Genomic DNA, 23,573 nt, shown 5'->3' on the forward strand with positions numbered 1-23,573 from the left:
TAATCACTATTAAAATAGTTAAAAGTCATTGGCTAAAGATTTAGTTATGACCCAACCTGTGGATTTGGAGAATCATTGCAACCATACATGAACACTTTTAGAAATAATCCGTTTTTTCAAATGCTCAAACAGAACTTGATTTAAGTTACATGGGTTGATCTTCGCATGTGAGATCAGTCTTCCCACAAACCTGCCAAAGTTGCTGTTTGGATGTTAATGGGGACTTGGGTCTATCTGGGAAAAATAACCTTTAAATAATTCCTTGTCACTGGTGTGTATAGCCACAGTTTTAATGATTAGAATATAAATGAAAGCACCAGGTCTGCTTGGTGTTTCTAACTTTGGAATTGACTCTGGATAGAGAAGCGGTTGTTACGGTTTGTAAGGCCTGGCAGCTGGGTGCTTGGTGACGGCAGGACAGCCTTGACTCTGACTTCTCATGCATATCCACGTTTAGCCTGCTGCTATGAGCATAACACGCCAGCTTCACACACAAACAGTACGTTGTCAGGGGCTGACAGGTGATTCTGACTGAGGGGGGGTTAAAAAAAAAAAAAAACACGGGAGGCTCAGTGACTGATCTTAACATCTGTTTCTGCCTGTTCAGACTCTTGTTCAGGCAAGGTTGTAATCAGCTTTCAGTGTTTTGGGGGAGTTGTGTCAGTGTATGACCAGTGAGTGTTATGTAGAAATCTCAGTCTGCGTAAAGACACTTCTACAGGTCATGAGTCGAGGCAGAAAGACCTCCTCTATCTCTGAGTTATTTTTGTATAAATACAGTTTTTGTCTGTTTCCCGGTATTGGAAACCTCTATCAAGTCTCTACCTTATCTTATTCCCTCTGGCTCATCAAAAGTCATGAGCTGTTCTTCTGGTAGGCGATGTTTATATCAGCTCCATCTGCTTTTGATCAAGATACTGCTGGCAAAGTGGAGGGAGGGTTGGGTTGGTCTCTCTCTGTGTGAGGTTCCTGGAGAAATTTGTCCAAGATTAGCAGAATAGGAGTCTTCCTTTCTCCTCAATTTGATATATGCACTTTGTCTAAGGCCCCCCTTCACTGTGAAATCTGCAGATCAGAGCATTGTTCTTGTTTCTTTACTTTGCCGTGTACCTAAGGTTATGGTAACACCAGTGTTCGATATGATATTCTCTGTCAACCATTCCACAGAATGAACAGTATCCTGAGTGGAGGATTTGCAGCCAAATTCCTCATTTCTGTGGAGGAATTTAGCTACAGGTTGCATTTGTTCCTAAATGTATCTAATGAACATCATGTTGTATTGAAGGGGACTTTAAACAGAATGAAAGTCCAGTGAGAGGTAGGGTCTTCTTTCCAATGGGCCGGTATAAAATCCAAGTAAACTGAGCAACAAGGAGGTTTGGCTACCACTGGCCATTAGAAAAGATTCAGGTTTAAGGCTTTACTGGACTGGTGTCACTTTTCAGACTTGCTGTCCATCAATCATTATACGCAGTCTATACCAAATATTTGCATAACTAATGACATAACTGTCAGCATTGGCATAATTTAGTATTTACTACTAGTGAGTGTTAGTTAAGTACAGTTCATCAGCTTGCTAAGTAAATATTTTACCTGGCGTACATGAAGGCAAGCACATATTTGCACAAGCTCAAAGCACTGCTTTGCTTGTTTTTCAGTCTGTCGGAGCTGTTGGGAAGTGGTCAAGTGCTTGTCTCCAGCTCAGCTTGGATAAAGAAGATTGATAGTTTAGATAAAATATTGATGGGGTCTTATTGAACTTGTCCATCTCCCATAACAATTTGGGGAATTTTAAACCAGAGGATCTGATAATTCTCTGTGGCAACTTGTAGTCCAATTAAATGCTTCTTTTTGCCCACTTCCTGGTTGCCTCTGGCGTCCATGCCTGTTTATTTCTGCTGCTTTCAGTGCAAAGATCATTATCTCCCCTGCAGGAAACATGGGTAGCAGACAGGAAAAGGGAGACTTAAGGTTCACAATTAAGAGCTGGGGAATTTATTGACATTAACACAGTAAGGACTGGATCTAACACCACATGCAAGTTTATAGAGGGCAACAGGGGAGGCAAAGACAGCAGTTTTAGTATTTGTCTTGGGGTCATTCCAGATATCTAGAAAAACAAGCTTTTGTGAAACAACTTCTTTTATCCCGTAACTGCGAAACACCACATTTGACTTATTATCACATTGTGTAGCTTCATTTTAATGAAATCAGGTGAATCTGATTTCAGATCTTTGAGGTGCATATTCTTTGAAGGCCATAAAGCTACTAAAAAGAAAGCATACAGTATCTTGACGCATTCTCAATCATCCAGGAAAGTAAATCTCCAGAAGTTGATTCTGTTCATCTGGACGTAGCGGACGACGCTACGTCCAGATGAACAGAAATCATACAGTAAACCAATGTGAATACTGTATACCCAGGACTCCAGCTTCAGATTCTTATAACAACTGGGAAACTCATTTTTGGAAACCTCAGTCATATCCAACACTGCTTGCTCTAAAGCAGGTTTTTTTCCTGGCTCAGAATGAGCTTTTGTGGATTAACTCCACCGATGCTTTGCAAGAGCAAAAACAAAAAGAATGCTTTTTCTAATCAGTGTGAATTAATGTAAAGTTACATAGTTGTTACGCACAATAGTCGATTGACTACTTTATTACATCTCCACAGGTTATTAAAATAATTTTTACATCTCTGCCAAGGATCTAGTGACATGAAAGTCACATTAATCAACCTGTTGGCGCTGTCGTTTTGAGCGTTTTGGCATGCTGATGTTTGTCGAGCACTAGAATTTGCATCCTTAGTGATCGATAAAAGCGGCTGTGTTGGTCTTGCTTAAATAAAATTAAAAGGCTTTTTACTTTAATTACACTACAGGGTCTTGATTATTTTTGCTACTGTGTTGCCTGTCTGCAGAGTCAACCTGTTAGTCATTAGCGAAAGGCTTAAACACATCCATCAGTAGGCCTAAAAGTCAGATGACGTGGGCAGGCATCCCACTGTGTCTCTGACTTACTTGCACGCTTTGAACCCCAGATAACCTGTGGTCATTTCACAAGACCATTTCAAGTGAAAGCACACTTTTTTTCAGTTTCAGTTTTGGTCATCCTTTGTGGTCTGCTGTAATCCCACAGTTACATTTCTTCTGACGATTTCAACAATTGCTTTGTTTTCGCAGATTTCAACTTTGAGGAGGCAAGGGAGAACCCTGTACCCCACAGTGCCTGAAAATGCAGAGAGGGAGGCCCAGAGTCTGTTCGTCCAAGAGGTGGGCTGATTTTTAAGATATTTTTTGAAGGACTTTCACTCACAGAGAGCCTGCAGGAAGACACAGTGAAATGATTGAATCCAAATATTGGAAATAATTGGGGGTAATAATCCCAAAAAACTGAACCACTGACAACATTTAATAGTGGAATAGACTCTAAGACCAAGTAGAGCCAATTAAATCATCTTACATGATAATGCATGAAATCTCTTTCTGTTTCCATCCAAACTCTTACACAATCAAAAGTTGAGCAACCAAAATTGGCACACAAGGACATCTCAGGCCCCTGAAGGCTCTTATTTATATCAGACATGATGACATCATTATGTTACCTAGCAACCACCTGAAAAAAGACTAAAATGACCCGTTTATATCCACAAAACTTGAATTATGTCTCACATATTATGATAACAGATTATGAAGCTTTTCAACCATTAACAAACAGAGTAAAAACAGTACTGTACCATGGATATATGCTAGTATATTATATTGAGAGAGACTGCTTTCATACCTATTGACAGTAATGGTCCAAAAGACATGTAAAGCACACCGAAGTTCATTTGCAAAACAAATGTTTCTATTGTGCACAAAGTAAGTAAGTACACTTAATATGATTGTATATGTATCTTTTTCATGATAGACGTTTGAAAACGGCGTCAGCGCTTCAGGCTAGTAAGAACTTGGTCAATTATATCAGTCATAAACCACAGAGCTATGCTACAGTAATGCTAATTTGGCTCATTACCAAATATATTACCTAATATTAGCAGTTATGAATGTTGCAAGTCATAGCGCATCAGGAAGTCATCAAGGAGCCTCGTTATAGATCATCATTGGAAGCATCGGGACTATTTGTGCCCTTTTTTTCTCAGTAAAATCTATTTATGGTACAATACACTGAAATTAAGTTCGACTAATTTGATAATTTATCAAGCTTCTGTTTGTTCCCTGTCATTAGTTATTACTGTCAGTGCTGAGCCTTGATCATGTCTTGCTGTTGAGTGGTTCAGCCTGGTTTTGGTCAGCTGTGGCATCTTGAAAGTCCAAAAGGGCAAAAAGCAAATAAAATCACAGGAAGTTCACCAGATGTGACATTTTATTGATGTAGTGCAGGATTAATTAAAAATATACTTATCAGTAACTCACAGTTGCTGCTGATTAAAACGATGAATCATAATCATCCAGCTCTAGCAGAGCTTTTTAAGCCACACACCAGCTGAAAACCGACAGTTCTCCCTCCAGGTCAAAGGTCAGCATTTAGAGCGCCTTGTCTGAAGTCAAGATACTGACACCTGGTTAAGCGCTGTGTGACATCACCAGGACAGCTGTGGAGATTAGCCCAGCGAGAGCCTCTCCGTTTCCGATTCGCCTCCTGATCAGGTTGCATTTCATCTCCCTGCAGGAGCAGTTCTTGTAAATGGCGTGAGTTTCTGTAGAACAGATACCAGGGAGCTGCACTTGTGACTGACTCTAACAATGAACAGATGTTTTCTATCCAAGGAAAGGAGGACAGCGAAACACTCCCAATTTGTGTTGGTGGACGTTGGATTGTGGCAGAGTCACCGTGCATACACTCCTCCTTTTTTATCTCAAGGAGAAGCTTTAATGGTTGAAAATATTAAATATTGTCCTAATGTGTATGTTAGTGAGTTGTCTACTGGAACTTATGAAAGACTTTTTGAAAAGAAGACACTGTCAAACATCTTTGTGAAGCATCTATTTGTCACTAAGCTACTGAAATCGTGCAGCACTGAACTAAGTAAGAGCAGGGCTTTCTAAATCTGTTAACCATCTCACCAGCAATTCGGACTAAACGGACTCACATCCTAAGCCTCAAATTCTCATCAGATGGTTCGATAGTTTCTTCAGCTTTATCAAAGTGATGATCCTAGTGGTATATTAGCTTCATGTAGCATGTTGAGATGAGAAAATGGAAACACATTTAGAGGGGACTGAATGACACCCAGTTCCAGCCTTCACATAGCCCTGAATTGCTACCTCACTGTGTCAATGCAGTGCTACAGTGGTCTGTAATTAATTTCTGTTGTCTCCTCAGTGCATTAAGACCTACAAGTCAGACTGGCATGTGGTCAACTACAAGTATGAGGACTATTCAGGGGACTTCCGACAGCTTCCAAAGTAAGTCTATAGTTAAAAAATCCTCGACTCAGCACTACAGTGTGGTTATAGAGGTGCCGTCACATTGTTATGAGGGGTTAAGAAGAACTGCTATGCTATACAGCTGGTTTAAAGCTAAATCCTGCAGTCACACAGTTTTGTTTGTTTTAGCCCGATCACACACGCAAGCTGTCGCCTATTCAGTTTTCTGTGTCTGACAACTTGCGTGACTTAATTAGAAGGAAACACAGCATACAAATAACTGTTGCACACATTTAAAAGACTGTTTCCTTTTCCTAGTGCATTGAGCAATTTCTGAACGCAACCAGTGTGGAAACCACCCTCATTGTTTAGAGATTGTGTCATCACCTCCAGCTTCTCCCGTAAAGAATCCTTATTTTATAACCAGCGTGTTAGAAAATGAGCTGACAGTGACCTTGTTGGTACAACTGCTGCCAAATGTTCTGTCACTTTACTGAATCTGGGGAAGTTGAAACAATGCATCGTGACGTCGGTCGCCAGTTTAAAAAATTAACAGTATTTTTAGATGGTGATTCTCACCTTTTGGCACCTGCTCATTTTCCAGCAAGCTGTGTGTGCGTTGTGTTTCCACGAGGAGCTGAAAAGTCGTTTGTGCTCCTCTTGAGAAAGCCTCAAAATGTAAAATGACTTATTATAAAAAATAGGGAAGAAAAAAATTTGAATGATCTCACCAAACCGCTTCAGTCACACATGCTGGATAGATTAGCAAAGCCATGAAAGAGCCATCGTAAGCTGTCTATAGTGCTCTGTGTGTGTATGAAAAACCTGCAGGCTTTTGTTGTTGTGATGAATAGATTCACTTGACATATCTCCCCTTGAGCTATTATACTTACACTGTATTTGGGTTTTTCCAGTAAAGTGTCCAGGCCTGATAAATTGGCTGTCCATGTATTTGAAGTGGATGAAGATGTCGACAAAGATGAGGTGAGTTCTTTGTCAGAAGATATGGACGGTGTGAAGAAACACCCATTGCTTATTTTTAGTTTCTAGGGTGCCTAAAGTTTCACGTACTGTAACTTAGGGACACTTTCAAAGTGAAAAAATCAAATGTGTATATTTGACCTCTCCCTGATTGTGCTTATTTAACCATCAAAAGACCAAAACAGCACTTAAAACTTAGAAACATTTATGAATGGATGTTTTTTTCTTTTATTCATAAATAATGCACAAACATTGTTATGAGGAGTTTTAGCCACTTTATTAGATACACCTGTTCAATTGCTCATTAATGCAGATATCTATTCAGCCAATCGTATGACATCACATGACCATTTAGGAATGTAAAGATGCTCCAAATGACTTATTGAAGTTTAATCCAAGCTTTGGAATAAGAGCAGAAAGGTGACTTAAGTGAGTTTGAAGGTGGCATAGTTTTTGGTACCAGACAGAAATTCAGTTTTCAGAATATTTCAGAAAATGCTGATATGCTGGGATTTTTAAGAGAATGGTCAGAAAAAAGAAAATATTCAGTGTGCAGAAATTCTGTGGGTCACAGGAGAGTGGTCTCAGTTTCTGCTGCAACGTTTGGAAGGTGGGATCAGAATTTGAAACATGAAAGCATGGATCCATTTTGCCACATAGAACACGTAGTATCCATGTTCTGATGGCCGCTTCCAGCGTGACACAAAGCTCAAATCTTCTCAAACTAGTTTCTTGAAGATGACAACGAGTTGACTGTATTCAAACGGCCTCCGCAGTCAAACGATCACAATCCAACAGAGCATCATGGATGTGCATCCAGTAACTATGTGATGCTATCATGTAAACATGGACTAGTTCTCAGGGAACATTATTGAATCTATCCCATGAAGAATTAAGGCAACTCTGAAGGTAACAGAGGATCGAACCCAGTACTAGCAAGGTACCTTTAAAAAAAAAAATGAAAAAATAAAACGTGTGTTTGATACCAAATTACATCCAGTGTGTCAATGTGCAGAACAGAGCTCCATTAATGTTTGTAATGCCACTAGTGAAAGTCTGTTGATAGATTCAGGTTTCCTCCTGCACAGTAACAAGGTTGCAATAAAAAGAGATAAAATAGCTCAGGAACTTTTAACAAAGTTTGTGGACTTTTTGATTAACTGGATCGTGATTTTGAAAAAGCTTAGTTTAGTTGTCATTTAGTTCTATTATATTTAACATAGTCCTTCAATTCCTTGTGAAACTTGGCAACTGACAGGGGAAAAAAACTAGATGGATAAATGGCACTGCGTGCCAGAGAGAGGGGGAGAAATCCCAGCGTTTAATTTGGGTGTGAACTGTTCCTGTAAATAAGAGTTCATGTTAGTTTTTAGTTTTTCGCACAGTTGAGTTTCTTGATTCCTCTTGATGACACGAACCTCACCCTCAAAAATGTTGTGCACTGTTAAATTTCACTTATCCCCACTTACGCCTTTCATGTTTTTATTGTACGGCGATAAAAGGCATTTTTGTGTCTAATAGGTGAGTTAACAGTAATTACAGCGTTGCACGTGCACCATGTATTTTGTTTCACATTGAAATTTAAGGGCTCCAGTGCAACATTTGGACCTTTTTATCCTCTGCTAATTCATGTATGACAGAGTGGGTGTGCAGTCTTGTACAGATTAAACAAGTGCTTGTTGTCTTTGGAATGACTGGGAGGAATTCACAACAAGGAGGCTCATAAGTCACCTGACAGACACTCAGATTTGTTGGGAGTCTTCAAAGCCTTAAAGATAATGCGGAGCTGTTACAGATACAATTGTTAAGGTCACACCGCTTCATAGGATGTATGATGAAGATCCTGACCTGCCCTTGTTGCACAATATGTCAAACTGTGCCTCCTATAGGCAAGAGAGTATAGGAGCTGAAATATAATACATGATCTTTAGAAAGATTTCTAGAACTCAGCGCTGCACAATGTATTTTCCCTTTTAAATAAAAGGAGCTTTGATTGAAAGAAGTGCAAGTCCCCAGAGAGTAAAATCTGGGAAAGGAGGATTGGAAAGACTTCAACACAATAGAAAGGCTCATCCTTCACGACCCACACTACAGAATATTTTTAAATGGGGAATTTCCTCGTGTAGATGAGAGAAAAGGATATAAAGCCTTCCTGTAAATTTCCCGAAAGAAATCTTCGTGCCTGTTCTAACCGTACATTGAGACCGCATTCACTATCAGCTGTGTAATGTGGTTTATCTGCACTTTGTCTGACTGTAGATTTTTAGTGTGGCCTTTTGAGTTGGGTTTTTTTTTTTAATCATGTCCTTGACAAAGTTTTCTCAGGCAAAGAGAGTTCTGAGATCCTAAACTCAGAGACTTTTCTGCTTCTCTGCAGACCTGCAAATGTTGTCTAGACACTGACTAGTGGAAATGGGACTCTGAACCTTTCCAGGTGCTTTTCAGCTCACTTCACAAACTTCCACACTGAAAATATTATAATTCCTGCCAACGCCCAATAAAGCAAATCCTTTTTGCTTTATTGGGCTGAGAGAAGAAGCCGGACTCAAATGATAACATCTTGAAAGCCCATTCGCTCTTCTCATTGTACTCTTTCAAATTTGGAAAGTGTATCTGCAAATGATATGTAAGGCTGATATAAACCTGGACCAAACTATAGAGTTTGACCGCCGTATCTCCTCTTTCATCATTATTCCCCTAATTAGTTTATTTTTACAGATCACGAGAGCGGTGTTTGTGTGAAAGGCGTGATCTCATACAAACCTCCGTGAACGTTTGAGATGACTGGGCCCATGTGTCACAGATCTGCTATGAAAGCTGAGATATATTTATTTAGTTTAACAGTCATAGTTTGTTTTATGTTCTTCTGTCTTGGTTGTTTGGACTGAGAAAGTCCTACATAGTGCCGGGATCTGTGTCATCTCAGACCACAAGATCAAAGACTTTCTGCACAGCAAGACAGAGCTTTGGCAGGGTGGGGCAATTGGTGACATATTATTGTATGCCGCTTCACCGCAAAAATGTCCAAATAAAGTCGCACAAACTTTTCTTTAGATAAAATCAGACATTGTTTTGAAATGTATACATGATGTGTGTGTGTGTGTTTGGAGCACGTTGTCTCCATGTTTATTTACTGCAGCTTGTTTCAACCACACACACAAAAAGAAAAGTGAAATGATTTAATTCCTGAATTGGCACATTTGTGCATATGCTATGAAGACGACTAGATTTTAAATCTATATGGCTGGTTAAGATGTATGCATTATCCTTTTGGTGTTATGTAATTGTCTGATCTTGTGTCCTTGTCTCCTGCAGGACACAGCCTCCTTAGGCTCCCAGAAAGGTGGAATCACTAAACAGGGCTGGCTGTATAAAGGAAACATGAACAGTGCTATCAGTGTCACCATGAGGGTAAGGTGGCAATAAAGACCACATTAATTGACTGTATGATTTATTTTTATTTTTTTCAACCCAAGTAATCGATTTTGTGCAAATTTTTTAACATTTACTAGTTCCAGTTTTTCAAATGTTGGGGTCTGTTTCTTTTCTTTGTTTTATATCATGGCACCCAAAATGTTTTGAACCAAATGAGCACATGACGCCATCTTTGTTGTTTATTTCACATTTTGGAAAGTTCTCCTCATTTTACTATTTCATGTTTTTTCCCCTTCATATGACCACTCGCTGTTCAGTTTAACCTGTTTTAGTTATCTTTTTGCAAATACAAATAATTCTTATTTCCTGTCTTTCTTCTTTTTCAGTCATTCAAGAGGAGATATTTCCACCTGACTCAACTTGGAGATGGTTCTTATAACTTAAACTTCTACAAGGATGAGAAGATCTCCAAAGAGCCCAAAGGAACTATTTTCTTGGACTCCTGTATGGGTGTGATTCAGGTACATTAAGGCAGTGATTGCTAAACCTCATTGACCCAAGATGACCTGCATGCTTTGCCAAACGGGATATCCCTGTCTGCACATGTGGTAGTGTGGCCCCTGGGGGAAAACGCAGTTTCCCCAGAATGAACCGGTATTATAACGATTTCCTCTTTCCAGTTGTTTTCTGTATAAATTTATTTCTCAGCATTCGGGATGAATCACTATCTGTAACAGGCAAAATTTGAACTGAAATTATTCTAACAGTGATGCGCTGCTGCTGAAAAGTGAGCCCGTGAGAGCTTCTCTTCTCCACTTCTATGAAACCTGAGCTCGCTCTACCCCAAGGTCGTGTTTTTCTGCTGACTGTCAGCTGTTGAAACAAGGTGAATGCTGAGGTCTCGATTCTAAGCACTTTCCCCGAGCCTCACAATCAATGCCACGTGCTAACAGCTGAATGTAGGCCAACGCTCACTGGATGCATTATCATCTATCTACAGCGTGAACAGATGGAAAGAACCTGTTTTTTTACCTCTGAGGCACCCAGCTGGCTGGGTTACCTCAAGTGTAAGCTGAAGGGAGTGTGCAGGATATTTGAATGCTTCAAGATGTGTGTGGGTTATAGCGGCTGTGCCATTCCTCGGGTTTGCTGAACCTCCACGTCGCCCAGTTTTCAACCAAAGACCCCTGCTCATATAATTGCAGCTCCTGGCTCAGTCCAGCAGCTTCACTGCCAGCTTTCTGAGCTCATTTTTAACAGAGAATCTCAGTAATTAAAAAGAAAAACCATTTGAGGCTATTTTTTAAAAATCATTGTGTGACTAAAAAGCTCAGCGACAAATCCAACACACTCAGTGTTGTTGATGTGGACTACTCCAAACTGGTCTCAAGAGCTGAGATATAATGGGACCAGATTATAAATCAGTGATAAAGAACATTTAATTTGATCCTTTTTCCTTATGCGTCTTACGGGAGTGATTTAAGTACTGCGGTTATTTTGCGGTCTTCTGTTCGCGAGTGTTAGCCAATCAGAAGAAAACTGGCTTAGGTGAGTGGAGACTTAAAGAGAGAGGAGCTAAAAGGGTGTTTTTTTCCCCACACATTGGATGAACTGAGGGGCTTCAAGGCCAAGTATGACCAGAAATAATGACTACAATAGGTCCACTTTAATGAATATTAAAGCTAAACTGCTTTTCCTTGTTTAATGATTTAAGCTGGCCCAGATGAAGTTGCTCCATGAGTATAACTGCAGTTGTTTTTAACGCTGCAGCTTAGAGATGCTAAAGAGGCTTCAAGCTGAGCCTCAAGCTGGTCCTCCACTTTGTAAAGACGCCAACATACAGTCAAACACACACTGCATTTGTCATATATCAACTGACCAGGACTCTCTTTGTAATAACAAACAGCTAAAAAATGTTAAGTGTTCTATAACTCAGTTTTCCAAAAGTTTTCCTTTCTGCTCTCTTCTTTCTTACTCTTTAAAGTAAGGATACAGAATCATTTTAAGGACCGTCGAGTCAGTTTCCCTGAGTTGAGTCTCCGACCTCAGGTGATGACACTGGTTAAGTCTCTTTATCAGGACTCTGGTTTTATTTCTGTCCCAAACACCCCTCTCTGTGTTTACTCAGCTAGTCTGCAGATATTGTCTCTCCCTCCCAGTCACTCCCACTACATTGCAGGAAAGCTGCAGAGATAACCACCATAACACAATCCAGTGACTGTTGACAATAATAAAATGGCTCCTCTATTTCTCTAAAACAAATTCTTCTGGAGTCGTTTATTAAAGTACCCTAATAAGCATCAGACCTCAGAGTCACTGAGTCATAGACAAACTGCAGCTCAGTCAGCCCTCATTGGTTCTGAATGGGCTTTAATAGAATAACACGAAAGCCCAAATGAGGCAGTGGCATCAGCCTTCGTGGCTGTTTTGAGGTCATCACTGGCAGAAGGGCTTTGTTATCCAGATGTAAATGCTTCGTCCCTCCATAACTCACGTTCCTTCCATTTGCTCACTGCAGCATTTAAATTAAATTTGAGTTTCGATGCTTACATGTTTACCAAACTTGGACTCAATATTCAAATATATACCAGGTCTTTATTTTTGAAGGTTTTAACCGTAGATTACAATGAAGTGAGGGTGATGGTGGAATAAGAGCAACTACTGCCTCATGGGGCCGTGTTCTCTTCAGAGAGGGGGGTGAAACATCCCTTCTGCCATGTTCACTATGTTCACTACTGGATGTTTGATGTTTAAAAGTGAAAAATTAAACTCAGTCTGTCTGTATGAGATTCCACTGATCCAATCTATTCAGTAATAACAGGTCTTTTATTTTTCTATCGTTATAATTTAAATTCAGTTTAATACATTTTTATTTATATAGCTCAAAGTCGCAACAGTAGTCTCAAGGTGGTTTATGTTACATGGTAGAGACTCTATCATAATACAGAGAAAACCCCAACAATCAAATGACCCCTCATGAGCAAGCATTCGGTGACAGTGGGAGGGAAAAACTCCCATTTAACAGGAAGATACCTCCAGCAGAGTGAGGCTCAAAGAGGGGGAGCCATCTGCTACGACAGATGGGGGTGAGGCGAGGAAGACAGGACACAAAACACACTGTGGAAGAGAGCCAGAGATTAATAATAACTAATGATTGAACGCTTGTTTTGCAATGTTCAATAAGTTTTTATCTGCACTGTCTACAACTCTTTCCTTCCTTTTTATCCCCCACCATGCCGTCTCTGCAGAACAACAAGGTTCGAAGGTTTGCTTTCGAGCTTAAGATGCAGGATAAGAGCACCTACCTGCTGGCTGCAGACAGCGAGGCGGAGATGGAGGAATGGATCAACACGCTCAATAAGATCTTGCACAGTAGCTTTGAAATCGCCATGCAGGAGAAGAGAAATGGAGACATTCACGATGGTATGTGTGCGTTTGTCTGGATTCTTCCACATGAAAGGGAGTCTTTATTTGTTGGTATTCCTGTCGAGATAGCTTCCTTATTCTGGGAAAAGGTTTTGTGAAATTGTGCAGATTAATGAAGAGAATTTTCATGCTTAGTCAGTTATTAATAAGGGCGACCTTCTCACTTAATCTCACTTTTTTTTCCCTGGCCGTGTGCATGTAGTATGTGGAGATGTGATACCAGACCACCCAGGCTTTTAATACTCACCTCCTGTCTCACAGGAGGCTTAGCCGTGAAGCAGAGAGGCTGAATGCCTCTGCATAAAACACTCCGCTAATCTTTCTAATTCCTCTGCTTGTATTAATCATCCTGTGCATGAGAGAGGGGAAAGAATAAAAGCGCTATTGCGCTTGAAAAGATCTGGAAGCTTTCTTTTAAATATGCCACTGAGACCTGCAGTATCCCCATCTCAGTCCCGGGTGATTCCTGCACAGCTGAATTACTGTTTACCGAACTTTCACGTGTCAGTGAGTGATTAAAGAGGTTTTACAACCCTAGGTGGTTTTTCTTAAGGTTTACATATTTTCCCCACACCCATTGTTTCTTGTATTTTCTGACAGATGATGATCTTGGAAAGTCAGACAGCTCCTCTGGCAGTATGGACAGCTTTCAGGTAGGTCCTACTTTCTCTGTTGGATGTGCATGCAATCTCCTGTCCTCACTGAAGGAGCAAGAAGGCACAGAAGGAACCATCCTTGCTACAAACATGCGTCTTAAATTTAGATTTAAATGTTGAGGGTGACACAGCCAATTTCCCAGTGATTCATTTGAATCACTGGACCCCTCCCTCCTATTGGCCTTCTCAGGATTATATCTAATATGATTTTTCCTTTAAGAGCGCGTTTTGCCCAGAATATATACAGAATGCATACAGTCAGCAATATCCAATCCAAGAGACCCAGCAGGGAGAAAAGCATTAGGAGCTTTGATGATTTTTGAGGATAGAATCCTCTCTGGTATTTAACGGGGAAACTGTCTGACGACTTGCAGGCTGCAAATATTTTTCCGATATTTATGGTGGTTTTTTTGTTTTGTTTTTTTTAAAAGCTCTTCTTGCTGTTATTGTGATGAGTGGTACGTAATAGTAAAGCCATATGTGCATGGAAACTGGTGGTAACAGTTGGGTGGAAAACAGTTTGACAGGATAGAGTGTGCTCCAGGGAAATGTGTGCTGGTACCACCTGACTCTCACCCCCGTCTGCACAGCACAATCGGCCTGTAAAATATGGAGCCTGACTTCCAGATCGGTGCGAATGACAAATGTTCTACTAATAAAAAAAACAACTCGCCGTGAATCTCCCGGCCAGCGCTTCCACTGTTTCAGACAGTTTGCGGTTCAGTTTAGGAAATGCTTTCCTTCTCCGCAGAGCACAAGAGATATAGAGTCTAGGATGAAGAATGAAACCAGGCTGAAGCTGTTCACGCTGGATCCGGACACACAGGTAAATTAAGGCGCACTAATGTTCACTTTGTCCCATTTGGTGATAACACCCGACCCAGTTTAATGCCATACCGTCTTTTGAACTATCTTTAGAAACTCGATTTCTCAGGAATAGAGCCAGACGTGAAGCAGTTTGAGGAGAAGTTTGGCAAGCGTGTGCTGGTGAACTGCAACGACCTCTCGTTTAATTTGCAAAGCTGCGTGGCTGAGAACGAGGAAGGGCCAACAACAAACGTAAGCTGGATCTCTTTTTCTTTTTCTTTCCGCATCAGGCCTTAAATAACAGAAATATCATTATCTGCCTGACTAAGGATGGATGAGATGGGTTTGTTACAGCAGGCCGGATGGACTTGTCTTATTATTTGAGCTGGTGAACGACTCCCGTTGGCATAGCAACCAGCCTCCAGGCTCAGAAATGGCAAACAATTTGCATAATGAAGTCTGCTGTCCTGCTGTCCCTCCCAGCAGAAACTGTCTATTAAAACTTCAACATGGTCCACGCGCACGCAGAGCAAATGCTTCGAAGTGCGTTCACGCAGCTCCCTCCACTGAAATTTTACAGCAATAGCTGTTAGCTGTCCGTGAGACACGTGTCCATCAGTCCAGCTTTTTCTCTGATGCCAGTGGTCAAATATATTTATATGTACTGTAAAGTCACGTGACACTGGATCCACTGAAATACTACAATGTAATTAGTTATATTTATGCTTTTATTATTTAATACTCTTTATTTTTATCTACACTACACCAGTGCACATCACATTAAGTTCAGTAAAATTAGTTATTGTTAGCTGTGGCTCTTGGGAGCATTTTATGTGGCCTGTAGGCACATTAAAGGACAAATACACTGCTTTTTTTTTATCAACATCATACTTTATCCTTTAAAGTATCTTTTATCCAAGTCATACTTTGATATCTTAGTGTAGTACAAGATGAAAGGAGCCATCATAGCAGCCCAAAGACATCACAGCATACCTAACACATGTGCATAGTACTTTAGTCTGATTGGCAGGACTATCAGACTCGTTCTAATAAATTGACACTGTGCTCTTTCTCCAGGTGGAGCCATTCTACATCACCCTGTCGCTGTTTGACATCCAGAATGGCAGAAAAATCTCCTCTGATTTCCACGTTGACCTAAACCACCCCTCTGTCAGGGGCATGATGCCCAATAACAGCAGTCAGTATATGAACGGGGGAGGCGATGGCCGACCCGACAGCCAGCGGTTGATCCACGGGATGCCAGAAGCAGCCATGCAGTATCCCAGACAGGTAAATAAATACTTGAAAAACACTGATTCTTGTTTTTCTTCATCTTAATGACTGCACTGGGGAAATCTACCAATACATATTCAAATCTGTTCTAACATTTCGATTCATAGGGAGTGTTTTCGGTAACATGCCCACACCCAGATATCTTCCTGGTGGCCCGCATAGAGAAGGTGCTTCAGGGGGGTATCAACCACTGTGCCGAGCCATACATGAAGAGTTCAGACTCCACCAAGGTACTGACCCCGTGTTCCTCTAGAATCAGCAGATTCCACCAAATTATTCCACATTATGCAAAGATAATCTTCCCAGTTTGCAATCGCTGACCAGTTGCGCAGAAACTCAACAAAAGCATTGACTTTGGCTCTACAAAGTAGGTGCACACCCCGAGGGCAGAACAGTGGGTAGTAATGTGATTCAGTCCAGCATGTTGGTCGAAGGACTGTGTGCGTGTGTTTGTTTTCTCAAATGTGTGCATACTCTGGCTGAGATTGGCAGCTTGCTGAATATTGTTACAGTTACTGTAAGAGACGAGGTCCAGCTTGTGCGTGTTTGTGTCGAAGCTCAAGCGTGTTTCTGTTTTGCACCAGGTGGCACAGAAGGTCCTGAAAAACGCCAAGCTGGCATGCAACCGGTTAGGCCAGTACAGGATGCCTTTTGCCTGGGGAGCAAGGTACTTTTCCTCCTTAAATACATCTGCATGCTATCTCTGTGAGTTTTACATCAAGACCACAATTCAAACGGACATAAACCAACTCCACAAGTGCTTAAGGAAGTGATTTTATAGTGATTTTAAATCCCAAATGTCACCAAACATTGCTGCGATTAAACCGTCACAGAGAAAGAATTAAGCATTAAGAATTAATTGCTCTACTTCAACAAATCAAGTTCAAACAGACTTAATGTTTGAGCCCATAAAATTAGCAGGAAAGCATTGACTGAGGTCAAGACTGAAAGGTGTTTTCCCATAGTCTTATATAGGAGCCCAGGTCTTTTTGCATCCAGAGCTATCGCCATCTGGTGGCCTTCAGCGTACCCAAGCATACGTGTCATTAATGTTAGCATCCTGTTACAAGCATTGTCACAGGTGGATAGATGCTTTCTTCTGCATAGCCCTGCGGTAGGTGAGTCATGTGGGCAAGGGAAACCTCTACAAACATTATCTTTAAAACTGGACAACATGCACTAACATGATCTAGAAAGATGAAAGTCACTACAGGGCAGAGAAAAACATGTAATTTGATGTTTAAAGTGAACTATTCCTGAAGGTTTTCTCTTTTTTATATCAATGTATGCTTAAATGTTGGGTGCGCTTTTAATACTCATTGTGAAACTGTTTCCCTGGGCTCTAGTGATGATGATTTCTTTGATTTGTGGTCTCGTGACATATTATACACTCAACATTTACTCCAAAACCTGAATAAATAAAGAAATGAACAAATATTGTGAAGTCTAGTGTAGTCCAGCAAGCTATCAGGTCTCCTTTGTTCAAATATAATAATCGATAAAAAGGAATTTAGATGCCTCTGACTTTTCTTTTTTTCTTGCAGACCTTTGTTCAAAGATGCTTCAGGGACTCTTGACAAAACTGCTCGCTTCTCCGCTCTATACAGACAAGACAGCAACAAACTGTCCAACGACGATATGCTCAAGCTGCTGGCTGATTTCAGGAAGTTAGTAATGTTTCTCCACTCTAATATAAACTGTATGAATAGTTTGCAGGTGCTCTGTAAGGAAAATATGAGCCTATAGGTTGGGTTTTGGCAAAATGCTGGACTATTAGTATATAAAAATCAGATCGTTGCTCAGAAGTGTTAACGTGTTCACATACGGCTCATCGAATTTCTCGACGTCAGCCGCCTGTTTCTTATTCGGCCTGTGGTAAACGATAGCAAAGGCTTAACTTGAGTTTATTTTCCTTTCCTCAGGCCGGAGAAGATGGCCAAGCTGCCTGTAATCCTAGGAAACCTCGATGTTACCATTGACAACGTAGCCCCAGACTTGTCAAGTAAGCCCTCTAAACTCACCCTATGAAGCCAATATAAGAGATGAGAACTGCTTCTGCTCAGACTAGACAGGTTACATTGTCTGCAGGCTGTATATTTGTTCTCCCTCTCTCTTTCCTGTTTCTCTCTTATAGATTGTGTTACCTCATCCTACATCCCTGTGAAGCAGTTTGATGTCAGCGAGAAGAGCAACATCTTCTTTGAAGTGGAGGAGTTTGTGCCGTGCATTGCCAAATGTTCTCAGCCTTTCACCATCTACAACAATCACCTCTATGTCTACCCGAAGCACTTGAAATACGACAGCCAAAAGTCATTTGCGAAGGTATTTCATTTATTCTGCGCTGTTATTTTGTTGGTTTATTGATGTAGGAACGCAGGTATATTACATGTTTTGCCTCTGTGAAGGTTTCTCGCAAATTTCCAGCCAGTTTATTTCAGATTTGCCGTTTGTGTTTGCCCTAAGGCTAGAAACATAGCTGTCTGCATCGAGTTCAGGGACTCGGATGAGGAAGAGGCTGTTGCACTTAAGGTAAAATGCATGCAGGAAAATATGCGGAAAAATCCCCCGAGGATAATCCTATCAGTCCGAGAGTTAATGGGCTATTGTTGTTGTTTCTCAGTGCATCTACGGCCGGCCTGGAGGACCCTTGTTTACCAAAAATGCCTTTGCCTCCGTGTTACATCACCAGCAAAATCCTGAATTCTACGATGAAGTAAGCACACTCTACCTAACCTTTAAAAGAAAAAAAAAATCATTGTAAGTTCTAAACATTAATGCACGACAGAGTGTTTATTTGTGCTCCTCTGCTTCAGTTTAAGATTGAGTTGCCAACCCAGCTCCACGAGAAGCATCATCTTCTCTTCACCTTCTATCACGTCAGCTGCGATAGCAACAGCAAGGCCAGCACCAAAAAGAGAGAGCAGGTTGAGATGCAAGGTAAGGCACCATGATTAAAAATAACACTCTCGGCACAGATATGCAAAGCTCTTATTTGATGACGTCCTACTCTGTCTCTGCTCTCAGTTGGTTACGCCTGGCTCCCGTTGCTGAAGGACGGTCGGGTGATCATGAATGAGAGTCAGATCCCGGTTGCCGCCAACCTACCTGCCGGATACCTCAGCTGTCAGGAGGGTGCCAGCAAGGTGCAGTGCACTACTAGCCATGAAAGTGCTGATGAAAACCGATTGAGGTTATACATAGCACAAATATGAAACTGCTGAGTAGGATATGCTCTGTCCAGATTGCATGTCAGACAGTTGCTTAGTGCTGCTAACCCACTTAACAAACACCTTTTAGACACTGGATAGGAGTTCTCAAGTGTCCCTCTACGTATGTTCTCATTCACTTTATGATATGATTGTCCAGCTATATGGAGCTGAGAGAGCTCCATATAGCTGGAGAGAGAGCTGAGAGATCTTTTTAAAATATATTAAGCCACTTCTTCCCCAAAATCTCTAACAGAAGTTTGACTCAGTTCAGAACAGGTTGTGGTCTTGGGAGTTAGCTTTGAGAGACAGTAACTCACCCGTTGGTGGCATCCATGTCTATGGAGGTAGTGACAGAAACATGCTTTTTCTTTTTCTCATTTTACAGCATTTGGGCCCTGAAGTGAAATGGGTGGATGGAGGAAAACCGTTATTCAAAGTTTCCACCCACCTTGTGTCCACTGTCTACACTCAGGTTAGTTTTCCGCCCCTGTTTCGTCTGCACCCTACCAGTGTGTTATTTCTTTTGTGTTCTCGGTTTGTGCTCTTCATAGCAACAAAGGTTTTGTTTCGCTTTGTCTTTCAGGATCAGCATTTGCACAATTTTTTCCATTACTGTCAAACCATTGCATCAGGCGCCCAGGCGTCAGGAGGAGAGCTGGTCAAATACCTGAAGGTAAATCAGTCACTGCAAAATTTAAGGGTTCCAATTAACTAGAATTCATGAACCCTATTATTAACATTTAAAGCGCTAAATAGACAAGCCCCTGCTTATATATCAGAGCTACTGAGACAGTTTTTATTCAAACTGTGAAGCAGTTTGTAACTCTGTGTTTTGAAAAGTGCTATACAGGCAAAGTGGTTGTTATTATTCGGCATATACTCTTGTTGTTGTTGGAAGGAAATGCTTATTTTTGTTTGGTTGTAACGCAACAGTCACACTGGGCTGGTGCTGAATCACATGCAGATTAGTGATCTCTGTTTTTTTTGTGTGCGCGTGTGTTGTGGCTTGCCAATATCGCACCCTTCTGGACAGTTTGTGCACAGCTTGTTCCATTTCCCCGTTTATACAGAGTTTAACTGCAGAGGCTGGGCTGATACCAGTAAATCTGTCAGAGGTCTTCTCCTAGTTTGCATGATGTCTTTTCCATATTTTTCTGTGATACTGGCAGCTCAGTTATCGCCTTTTCCGTCGCTAACTGTCAGTCCACGGGAAAACTCGCTTTACTTTTCCCCTGGTGAACGTTGACACAGAGAGCCACGTTTGGTCCAGTGCATCTCTTGGGCTATAATATAAACAGAGCAGTGAACACAAACAATAGCCAGAGGGTCAAACGGCAGGTCAGCTGTGCCGACTGGCAACCCGCCAAATTACTTGGCAGGCTCGTGTTAGTTTCCTGTGCGCAGGCACCGATGCACCAGTATCTGCTCTCAGCCACGTTCAAGGCGCTGAAGCATACAGTGTGGATGATTAGCACAGTGTTATCCACACGTGTACTCCTGTTGTGAGTAGATTAGCTTTCCCTGAAGGTCTTCTCAATTAGCCTTTCATGCACATTTTAAACGTGATTTTTTTTAACATTTATTTCCCTCATTTTACACAAAAGGTTTGTGAACAAATCCTTTGTAAACATGTAAGCATCTGTGGTGATGCTTTAATCTCAGAGTCTGCATGCCATGGAGAGTCACGTGATGATCAAGTTCCTGCCCACCATCCTCAATCAGCTGTTCAGGGTGCTAACCAGTGCCACCCAGGAAGACGTGGCAGTCAACGTCACCAGGCAAGAATCCATGAAGTGCTTCATCTCTATAGAGCAAATTAAATTCCATGCAATTTACTGTTATTGAAATATCAGTCATATATCATTATATATGCTAAAAATATTGAAAGAAAGCAGCTCAGTTTGCCATCGGCTAGATATCGTGTTATGTGTGAGGGGTAGTCACATATAAGCTGTTGCTTCTGCCTGCACCCTTTTTGCCTGAAATATAACTGCTAAATTCCTTTTTTTTCCCTTTTGTCTTGCTGTGATCAGAGAGAAATGAATGAATTCATGAATGGAAGTTAATTTTCCAGTGTCGTGAGAGCAGAATCTTAGCGTAGAAACTGTTATCTCACTTGAGCTTTTGCCTTTCGTCCTGTTAGAGTCATGATTCACGTTGTGGCGCAGTGCCACGAGGAAGGTTTGGAGCACTACCTTAGATCTTACGTGAAGGTAAATTTCACATGTCAGATCCATATTTCTGTTGTATTTGACCTTTACATAATTATATATAGTCACGTATGAATTGACATGTCTGTCTTTGCGTGTCTCTGATGCAGTATGTCTTCAAGACTGAGCCATACACATCCTCCACCACCCGAACGGTGCACGAGGAGTTGGCTAAAGCCATGACTGCAATCCTGAAGCCTTCCACTGACTTCCTCACAAGTAACAAGCTGCTCAAGGTAGCACATTTGTTCTTATTTAAAGGATTACACAGTCTTTAATTATAGCCGTCTGTTCTCTAACTGATAATTGTCCGTTGTGCAGTACTCCTGGTATTTCTTCGAAGCCTTAGTCAAATCCATGGCTCAGTACTTGATTGAGAGCTGTAAAGTAAAGGTAAGTTCGCCGCAGCATGTGCGCTTGACTCCGAGGTGTCCGCTAATGCCCGCTTTATTACACTTTAGGTTCTTCACAGTAGTTTGCAGCATGCCGGGTGTTGTGGACAGCCGGAGCACCACAGTGGAAGTTTTATGTATCCACAGTCTGTCCCACACTGCTGTGCAATTTAATTAGCGGCATTTGTTCGAACCCCATAGGCAACCACATCCCTGTGTTTAACATCCACCACTATGATGTCCTTAAAATGCTGCTTCTCATGTGTAGGACTGTCACAATCCATGGATTAAAGAAATCATTTTAAGCTTGAGCTGAAAAAAATAAGCTTACCGTTTCTGTTACATTTAACTATTTTATGCATCTGTAAATGTAAGCTTACTATTTTAACCATTTATCTGCTACATAGCTATTTTTACATTAGCTCTAATAGCAAATTATTTCTGTTTCAAGGATAAAACAAGGATGAATTCATATTTGAAGTTAAAGTCTGAGTATTTATTTACTGTTGAAGGATGTAAGATTGACTCAAATAAACCACAATTCCCACATTTTGAACCTTTGATCTTTTCATGGGAGTTCTTTGGGATGTTTCATGCTGAATAACAACATTTGTAACAACTTACCTGCTGTGCCCTCCAGCTGTCCAGGAACCAGCGCTTCTCTGCATCGTTCCATCACACTGTGGAGACCTTGGTCAACATGATCATGCCACACATCACGCAGAAATACAAGGACAACCTAGATGCTGCCCGGAATGCCAACCACAGCTTGGCAGTCTTCATCAAGGTCAGAAACCAGAGATACTTTATCACAGATGGCTTTCAAAGTGCTTTTCGTTTAGGTAAATGGTAACTAATATACTGTGCTCTCTTTATTTTGTAGCGTTGTTTCAACCTGATGGACAGAGGCTTTGTGTTCAAGCAGATCAACAACTATATCAACTGTTTTGTGCCTGGAGACCCAAAGGTGGGCTGACAAAACAACGTGCAACAGCCTTTATAGAAATAAATTGCACAACAACTTATTTAATCAACTTGAAGTCATAAAGCAAAGCCTTATTATCAGCCATAATTCTTAATTGAGGTTTATTCTCAATACAGACTCTGTTTGAGTTCAAGTTTGAGTTCCTGCGAGTCGTGTGCAACCACGAGCACTTCGTCCCTTTAAACCTGCCCATGCCGTTTGGAAAGGGACGGATTTTGAGATTTCAAGGTGAGAAAGTTGTGATAATGACTGCTAAAGTGTTTGCATATATAAAATGCTTTGCTGTGAAAGGGCAGCAGCGCAAAAGTAGTTCATGAACTTTTTTACAAAATAAAGCACTTGTACCCACAGAACATACTGCACACATACAATAAAATACAGCGTTTTTTTTGTTTTTTTTTAAATAAATAAATGCTCATGCAGTCGATTTCTTTTGCTTTAAAAAAATGTACACTGTACACTGTGTTTGTTTTGTGTTTTCCTCAATTAGCCTCATTACCTCCATGTAATACTGTGGAGTCATGTGACACTCCAGTAGGTAGGTGGAAGGTGTCGTGACTTCAATGCCGATCGTTTATTAGTTTCAAATTTCCTCTAAAATCTGAACCTGTCAGTTCTTTAAGCTTTCCTGTAAGCTGGTTCATCTGGGATTTCAGGTTATGATCTTGTCAGATTAGACTGTTTATTACTTGTCATCATCATCAGGTTTGGGGGATTTGGTGTGCTTGTAGTTTGTTTGTTTTTTGGGGGGGGTTTCTATCTTGAACTGGTTTGGGGGTTTGTGGCTATACTGAGTAAACTATTTTCCATCGTTCCTGAGAAACCAGATATCTTTTTAATTCTTGTGTGCTTCAAATGCAGGTTTTAAAAA

At 40.9% G+C, this 23,573-nt stretch overlaps 1 protein-coding gene across 4 annotated transcripts in view; it reads left to right on the forward strand.

Moving 5' to 3' along the window:
- Nucleotides 1-23,573, forward strand: part of zmp:0000001200 (dedicator of cytokinesis protein 9) — a 74,418-nt gene that overhangs the window by 36,928 nt on the left and 13,917 nt on the right. For 3 of the 4 annotated variants that reach the window (XM_076874986.1, XM_076874985.1, XM_012920896.4), the window contains exons 3-30: nucleotides 3,179-3,268; nucleotides 5,325-5,407; nucleotides 6,283-6,352; nucleotides 9,665-9,760; nucleotides 10,111-10,245; nucleotides 12,973-13,147; nucleotides 13,751-13,803; nucleotides 14,558-14,632; nucleotides 14,725-14,865; nucleotides 15,691-15,903; nucleotides 16,014-16,136; nucleotides 16,491-16,573; nucleotides 17,451-17,573; nucleotides 17,829-17,908; nucleotides 18,041-18,228; nucleotides 18,370-18,435; nucleotides 18,527-18,619; nucleotides 18,720-18,843; nucleotides 18,931-19,049; nucleotides 19,501-19,587; nucleotides 19,699-19,788; nucleotides 20,778-20,893; nucleotides 21,259-21,328; nucleotides 21,436-21,561; nucleotides 21,647-21,718; nucleotides 22,358-22,504; nucleotides 22,601-22,684; nucleotides 22,819-22,930. In XM_076874986.1, the coding sequence (XP_076731101.1) occupies nucleotides 3,179-3,268; nucleotides 5,325-5,407; nucleotides 6,283-6,352; nucleotides 9,665-9,760; nucleotides 10,111-10,245; nucleotides 12,973-13,147; nucleotides 13,751-13,803; nucleotides 14,558-14,632; nucleotides 14,725-14,865; nucleotides 15,691-15,903; nucleotides 16,014-16,136; nucleotides 16,491-16,573; nucleotides 17,451-17,573; nucleotides 17,829-17,908; nucleotides 18,041-18,228; nucleotides 18,370-18,435; nucleotides 18,527-18,619; nucleotides 18,720-18,843; nucleotides 18,931-19,049; nucleotides 19,501-19,587; nucleotides 19,699-19,788; nucleotides 20,778-20,893; nucleotides 21,259-21,328; nucleotides 21,436-21,561; nucleotides 21,647-21,718; nucleotides 22,358-22,504; nucleotides 22,601-22,684; nucleotides 22,819-22,930 (3,034 nt within the window). Of the gene's footprint in view, nucleotides 1-3,178; nucleotides 3,269-5,324; nucleotides 5,408-6,282; nucleotides 6,353-9,664; nucleotides 9,761-10,110; nucleotides 10,246-12,972; nucleotides 13,148-13,750; nucleotides 13,804-14,557; nucleotides 14,633-14,724; nucleotides 14,866-15,690; nucleotides 15,904-16,013; nucleotides 16,137-16,490; nucleotides 16,574-17,450; nucleotides 17,574-17,828; nucleotides 17,909-18,040; nucleotides 18,229-18,369; nucleotides 18,436-18,526; nucleotides 18,620-18,719; nucleotides 18,844-18,930; nucleotides 19,050-19,500; nucleotides 19,588-19,698; nucleotides 19,789-20,777; nucleotides 20,894-21,258; nucleotides 21,329-21,435; nucleotides 21,562-21,646; nucleotides 21,719-22,357; nucleotides 22,505-22,600; nucleotides 22,685-22,818; nucleotides 22,931-23,192; nucleotides 23,241-23,573 lie in introns of all 4 variants that reach the window. The other variant, XM_004557792.6, reaches the window with a different exon arrangement.

Source organism: Maylandia zebra, linkage group LG16 (assembly GCF_041146795.1).
Source record: "Maylandia zebra isolate NMK-2024a linkage group LG16, Mzebra_GT3a, whole genome shotgun sequence".
NCBI classification, from domain to species: Eukaryota; Metazoa; Chordata; class Actinopteri; order Cichliformes; family Cichlidae; genus Maylandia; species Maylandia zebra.